The sequence below is a fragment of the Trichechus manatus genome, unplaced genomic scaffold (genome assembly GCF_000243295.1).
Source record: "Trichechus manatus latirostris isolate Lorelei unplaced genomic scaffold, TriManLat1.0 scaffold00188, whole genome shotgun sequence".
Classification (NCBI taxonomy): domain Eukaryota; kingdom Metazoa; phylum Chordata; class Mammalia; order Sirenia; family Trichechidae; genus Trichechus; species Trichechus manatus.
This window is the reverse complement of record NW_004444124.1, coordinates 4690242-4697613: the sequence shown is the minus strand read 5'-3', so window position 1 is coordinate 4697613 and position 7372 is coordinate 4690242. Positions and strand designations below refer to the sequence as shown.

General features: G+C 52.0%; 1 protein-coding gene across 1 annotated transcript in view; it reads right to left on the bottom strand.

The window, feature by feature from the left end:
* Positions 1-7372, bottom strand: part of SLC22A23 (solute carrier family 22 member 23) — a 226341-nt gene that overhangs the window by 17519 nt on the left and 201450 nt on the right. Inside the window, exon 7 of the mRNA XM_012558815.1 lies at positions 2501-2603. Coding sequence (XP_012414269.1) covers positions 2501-2603 — 103 coding nt within the window. The remainder of the gene's footprint in view (positions 1-2500; positions 2604-7372) is intronic.

Below are 7372 nucleotides of genomic sequence, written 5' to 3'. Positions count from 1 at the left end.
AAAGAGAGCAGGCTGGCAGAGCCCGAGAGCTCAAGTCCCTGCCTTGCCCCACGTCCTGAGGCAGACCCAGTGGCCCTCTCTCTCAGCCACCCCCTCTTCTCACGGGCACTCCTGCAATCACTTTAAGCAAGTACATAAGGGACCTGGCAGGTGAGAAGAGCATCAGTTATGGAGTTCCTATCCTTGTCACCATGACACTTCCCTTACTTCCTCCATCCAGGATTAGATGAGTCTCCCTCGGCCCTCGGGGTTCATTCTCTCCACTGCCTAGCCAGAGCCAAGCCGAGAAGTAGGAGAACCAGTGAGCTGGGTGTCTGGAGGTGCTGACTGCCACACGGGCTTGCGGAGGGGCAGAGAAGTAGCCCTGGGCCTCTTGTGGGCCCTAGTCACCCACAAACTCTGTGATTGAGACATGGGGGGTGTTGTAGCTTCTTTGAGCCTCTGCCTTCTGAACATCACAGCAGGGAGCTGGCCTGAGGCCCTCCTTGGAAGTCTTGGGCTAGGCAGCTCCCGGACATCACTTGCTGCAGGGAAAGACTGGCAGGATGAAGTGAGGGAGTGGGTGCTGGTGGGATTCCAGAGGACACCGGGCAACCTCATTAGATGGACTTGTCCTTGTCACTTATTTAGGCTTACTAGGTGCCAGGCTGACGCTAATTGCTTTCCACAGGTGAACTCATTAATCCCACAACAACACTGTAAGAGCTGCTGCCATATCCATTTTACAGATGGGCAAAGAGCCTTAGAGAGTTTAAGCGACAAGGTTACTCAGCTGGCACTTCTAGGACAGGACCTCTGCCTCTTCCCTCAGGTATTCAGAGTTCTGGGAAACTGGGGACTCATCCAAAGAACTACCCCTCCACCCACACCTGCCACTACTCAAGTGCCTCCTGGAAAAGCCAGCAGGAGTCACCTTGAGTGAAGACACTTGGTCCTCAAGAGGTTTCTCTTCATCCCTGCTTCCTTACCACCACCCCTGGGTCACAGCCTCTTTGTTGCCGCCATGATCATATGAATCTGCTGGGTACTGTGTGTCTGGATCCCTGGGACAGATGTCTACTCTGGGGAGCAGGAATCCAGGTGCAGCTGTGCATCCTCAGAGACGTGTGGATGGCAGTGGTGCCCACACACTTCAGGGGTCTCCAGGACTCCATACGGCCCCATGGGCACACGGCACCACCCATGGAGCCCATTCCCACTATAGCTCTTGGCATCCATCCCAAAGCTAGGGATTGTCTCTCCCAGCCTTCCTTGAGTGCTTGGGGAAATCAGCTTTTCATCAACCCCGAGAGGGCATTAAAGTCTACGGCAACAGACCCACACTGCCCGCACATCTGTCGGAGGGGCCCTCTGACCTGTACTGCCTACACCCCTGAAGTGGGGGCCCTCTGACCCATACCAGCTGCACCCCTGAAGTGGGGGCCCTCTGACCCATACCACCTGCATCCCTGAAGTGGGGGCCCTCTGACCTGTGCCACCTGCACCCCTACAAGAGGGGCCCTTCCAATCCACACAACCTACACAATCCATACCGTAGGGTCAAGCAAGGGCCCTTCAGACAGAGATACGAAAGGCCTTCTAGGTATACACTAAGCCAGGGGATAGTAGCTGCCAGGAAATGGTATGAGTGACAGGGGTCACAAGGGCCTAACAGGCCGGTGACAACACACCAAACAGGTGGCTGCAGAGGTGGGATGGAACTGCTGGCAGAGCCCCTAGAGGTCGTGTGTTGTCACACACAGAGGAAGGCAGGCCCTCCCACACTTGCCGGCAGTGGGGGTCTGGCCCCTCTGGGTCTGGGAAAGGCCGTCAGAGGCAGGCGGGGCCAGGCTCAGACAGGCCATGAAGGCAGGGCTCGCCCTAGCTTGAGCTTAGGAGACTGCGAAGGCCCCATCTGTCCAATACCCTTTCCTGGGACAGTGCCTGAAAATTCCACCTTAGGAACATTTCTCCAAATATGTATCTGGAAAGAAGACCAGTTACCTAAACCTTTGTTTTCTCTCATACCCTAAAGGGGCATGATGGTAGTGGCCAGCTCCCAGGATTTACATGCATTTGGATAAATGAGACAATCATGGAACTGCTCTTTGTGAAATGCAAGGACACATTATTATTTCGACACCACCATCTCTGCATGAAATAGTTCACAGCTCCCCACCCTCTTCACTCCATGGCACACATGGAAAGTTCGCTTATTTGTGCAGCGCACAGGGTATGTTGACTAGGCTGCCCCTGGTCTGACCAGATGCCCCAAGGCTGGGGGTGGGTCAGTATCTTCCAGCATTTGTACCTTTCAGACCCAGTGGTGGGGTTAGGGTTAGGAAGCTCTGCTGTGTTCACCAGATTTCCCCATGAAACCCTAGCAAAGAACAGACCCTAGGGACTAGGACCTGGACAGGCATGCGAGCCCCTGCAAAGCTGTCCTTCACAGTCCAGTGGGGAGGAGCAGGCCCTTCCTGCACCCCTCCCACGGCACTCTGCAGCCTCCCCGCATACTCACGAGTTCACACACAGGACCACGATGTTCTTCCACAGGTTCCTGGTGCCCACCACCTTCACGATGCAGACCTTCTTGGGCCTCCGGGACAGCTCCTTCTCCAGCTCTGCAAGAAAGAGACCACATAACCACCCGGACCTCGTGGATGGGGAGGATATTGTTTCCTGCAAGCCTGGGGAGAGGGTCTGTGCTTTATGGATAGAAAATGCACTCACAAGGACTAACCATGCAGTTAACACTTCCCTATAGGGCCTGGAGGCGAGCCAGGAAGCACGCTCAGTTTCAATTGCCATCGCAAACCTTCTTATGGAACCAGGCAGGATACACACAAGTAAACAAACAGCATAGAGCTATTTCACTTTTGCCTAAGTACAGAACTTAATGATGATATTCTAGGTTCCTGAGGCACTAATTAGGGTGCGGGCGGATCAAAACAAGCGGTTCTTTTCTTTATGGAGTCTGCATCCATCAGCGTCACCCACGGTGAAAAGGCCCTGGGGACAGCATGCACAGAAGCTCCTCGGTGTGGTGGACAGGATGGAATGTGACTGCCCCAGAGTACCGGCACCGCTGGGAGATAGATAGATAAATGTATATATACCTATAACCAATTGCCATGGAGTCAACTTCAACTCATGACAATCCCATGTGTGCAGAATCAAACAGTGCTCCATAAGCTTTTCATGGCTGTGAACTTTTGGAAGCAGATTGCCAGGCCTTTCTTCCAAGGTGCCTCTGGGTGGACTCAAACCTTCAACATTTTGGTTAGCAGCCGAGTATGTTAACCATTGGCACCACCCAAGGACTCCATATCCACCTATACATACATACATTTATGCATACATATGTGTATGTATATATACATATATATTAGTTAACAGTCAAAAGTCATTTGGAGCTAAGTGAACTGAATAAGTTGGACAAAGTTTTGGAGCCTAAAAGCACTCCAGTGTCATGTTAATAAGGTCAAGTAATTTGTTAAAGGCCTGGTGTTGATTTGTCAATTTAACAGGGAAGATTAAAACAAGGCCCCCATAGCTTCCTCACATGCCTGTGAGCAGAAAGGCCAGCTAATCTCCCTACTGAAGAGCTAAAAAAAGACAGGAGACTTAACAAAAGTGGTGGGTGTCCAGGACTCTTCAAAACTGTCCCAGTTTGGAAAGCAGGGAAGACTGAGAAACTGTCAGAGCCCAGAGGCAGCTGGGGAGATGGGCGCCTGCCTCCATGTGGTCGGTAATGGAGAAACCAGGAGATCCTCATAAAGGCTGGGATCCATTTCACAGCAAAGTCCCAGTGTGACCAATGCACCCTCATTAGGAAACATGTCAGCCCGCAGGGAGCCTGAGGGAAGGTGCATAGGAACTCTGCAACTTCCCTGTAAATCTAATACTATTCCAAAATAAACAATTTGTTTACAACACAGCAGTGGGAGTGGGCGGAGCCCAGCCTGATAAGGAAGCCCTTAGTGACTGGACGGGAGTTTTGCCACAGGGACCCTGTCAGCGTTCTCCAGCACCTGCCGTGGGATGTCCTAGGGCCCCTCTCACCCTGGAGGCCCATGTTTGACCTTCCTCCTCTGCCTCCTTTCTGCCACCCAGGGGCAGGAAGGTCACCAACCACATTAATTACAGGTTGAAGGGAAAATATATTGTTTACCCACAAAGGTTTAAGAAGTTTTTTTTATTTTAAAGCATTTGTTTTTTTGGACTCTGTCATCAGCAGGGACACCAGCAGTGTTACCGACGGTGGCATGGGATCCTTATGTCTGAGGGACCTCATGCCACCATTTCTGGAACTTCCTTACTTCCCGTTTTAGATGCAAGGAAAAACACAGAGGGGGGATTTGAGTGAGCGTGGAGGGGGTGGTGAAATAACTGGCTGTGCTCTTATCCTGTGTATGACGCTCATGTGTCACTGGTGAAATCTGAAAAGCATCAGTTATAGAAATGAAAACAGAGAAGACAAAAAAAAAAATCATAAAAGTTATTTTAAAAAAATGCACACACTAAAAGCTCCAGTGAAACTGCTGTGTGGCCCCAGGCCCACGTTTGGAAGTTGAGAAAGCTTCTGTTCTCTCTCTTTCACCCAGCTGCTCAGCCCTCAGGTCCAGATTCGGAAATGGCGGTGCTTGGCTACTGGAATAAGGCTGCTCCAGAAGCTGCAGGAGGTGATGGTGGCAATATGGATGCGTTATAGTTACCGCGGACAGCTCGTCTTCTAAATCTACCCACTTGTGGACAGCTGACCCAGCACTCGTCTCTGTAACTCTCTCCACGCACGTGGTCTCACCTAGCCGGGGATCTGATACACGAGGAGACTTTGTCTGCCCAAGCGGTTACAAGCAAGGGTTCTGGAGTCGCCTGCCTAGGTCAGATCTTAGCTTCATCCCTTACCAGCGCTGTAACTTTCACCAGTGTCTCGGTCATCTAGTGCTGCTCTAACAGAAATACCACAAGGGGATGGCTTTAACAAAGAGAAGTTTATTCTCTCACAGTCCAGTAGGCTACAAGTCCAAACTTAGGGTGCTGGCTCCAGGGGAAGGCTTTCTCTCCCTGTTGGCTCTGGGGGAAGGTCCTTGTCATCAGCCTTCCCTTGATCTGGGAGCATCTCAGCGCAGGAACCTCAGGTCCAAAGGATGCGCTCTGCTCCCGGCACTGCTTTCTTGGCGGTGTGAGGTTCCCATGTGTCTCTGCTTGCTTCTCTCTTTTATATCTCAAAAGAGATTGCATTAAGACACTAATCTTGTCAACCTCATCACAGTGATAGAATTTACAACACATAAGGAGATCACATATAATCTCATCATAGTGATAGAGTTTACAACACATAAGGAAATCACATCAGATTACACAATCTTACAACACTGGGAACCATGACCCAGCCAAGCTGACAGATATTTTTGGGGGATACAACTCAGTCCATGACAATCAGCTTACCTAACACTGAGGACTCAGAGATGCCTGATGCTAGAACCTCTTTTCACATCAGGTTCTGAGCACCTGACAAGACAGAGAGTGAGGCAACCTCTGTGTAGGTGGGGTGGAAGCCTAAATGGAATCCTTGGTGGTACAAATAGTTGAAGTGCTCAGCTGCTAACTGAAAGCTTGGAGGTTTGAGTCCACCCAGAGGTACCCTGAAAGAAAGGCCTGGCAATCTACTTCCCCAAAATCAGCAATTGAAAACCCTATGGAGCATAGTTCTACTATGACACCCATGGGGTTGCCATGAGTCAGAGACGACTACAAGGTAGCTGGTTGGCTGGGTGAAGCCCCAAATGGGGCTGGTTGCTGACCTCTCGAATAATACCGACTCCCTGCCCCATCCTGGCCATGCTGGATCAGGCTGTCTTCTCCAGTGGGGGCACCCAGAGAGTGGATGATGCCTGGAAGACACAGGGCACTCACTCCCTGCACATGGCTCACCCACAGGGAAAAAAGAAGGGAGGAAGATGACCCCACCCCTCGGGGCTGACTTTACACTAAGAGCTCTTCTACCTGGAGGGAAACATCAGGTGTGGAAAGCTGGGTTTCCTACAAGGGGTGGCCTCTTCGAGCCTCACTGTCCCACCAGGAAAGCAGGAGTGATGACTGATGTTTTCATCTGCCTCTGAAGGGTCTGAGGAGCATTAAATGAGGTCCTGCATGTGTGTTTAACCTGTGACTGCTAGGATTGTTATTACTAAAGTACAGGTCGAGGGTGGTTCCCTTTTGCCATGGGCTGCAGTCTACCTGGCCACAGGTGGAGCCAGCAAGACTTCTGCTATAAATTTCTGACGTCTTGGATATCACGGCCTGGGAAGGGGAGCTGTCTGTACTTGAGCCACGTGATGCTGCTGGCTGTACAATTACACTGTGTGAGTGACACTGGGGAGGGTGTCCTAAATCTAAGGCAGTGCAGCTGTAAACGCCATTAAGAAAATCAGACGTGTTCGAAGATAAGCCAAAGAACACTTTAAAAAGAGGAAAGGAAACTAAGAATTCTGGAGCATCAGGTTTTCTTCTAGCATAAATCAGCCTAAATCCAGGGGTAGGATGCTTTTGACACCCCATTCTACTTAGACAGCCCCCCATACCCACACATAAGCATATCCAAGCTGGAGACCCTTATCCGCCCAGAGGCGACAATGCCAGCAACTGCAGTTGGCTCCCACGTGAGATTCCCTGGCCCTTCCTGACCCCTGGCTCATTTACTCAGTAAATATGCATGGGAGTTGGCTCTGTATCAGGTCCTCTGTGGTGCTGGGGCACAGCAGAAGCCGGGCAGACACTGGCTGTGTGCCAGCCCTCGTGCACTGCAGAATGACAGATGGAGACAAGGAATTCTACAGTCATTTCTTACTGCTGGGCTGAGGGGGCCCGGCACAGCACCTGCAGCTATGATGGCATGTAAGTGGGGGCTGACTTGGCCCTGGGGGCCTGGGGCTCACGTGGCCCCCAAGTACTTGGACGGGAGGAGAGTGGGGCCAAGAGGACCAGGGCAGGCCCTGTGGTGAGGAAGAGTGTGATGCATTCTGGGGGCTGGCAGGGTGCCTGGGGAGCAGGGTGGAGCTCAGATGGAGTCTCCGAGTTGGCTTCAAGGACTTGGGGGCCATCCTAGTGCCCTGGGAAGTATGGAGGCACGCTGAGGCAGTTAGTGATACTATGGGATCATCCCTGGTCTGGCTGCTGAGGGAGAGAGGAGGCAGAGCGGGGCAGGCCAACTCGAGAAGGTAGTAAGTCTGAGCATGAGACGGCCAGCTGAGCCCGAGCGTGGGTATGGGCACCGGGCAAGGCCACGGGAAGGAGGGTCCAGGACTTCATCTCAGGAGCCCAGACGGGGACAGCTGCCAGGGGCAGTGGAGGCAGAGTAAGCAGCAGCTGCACTGCTCCCCCCACC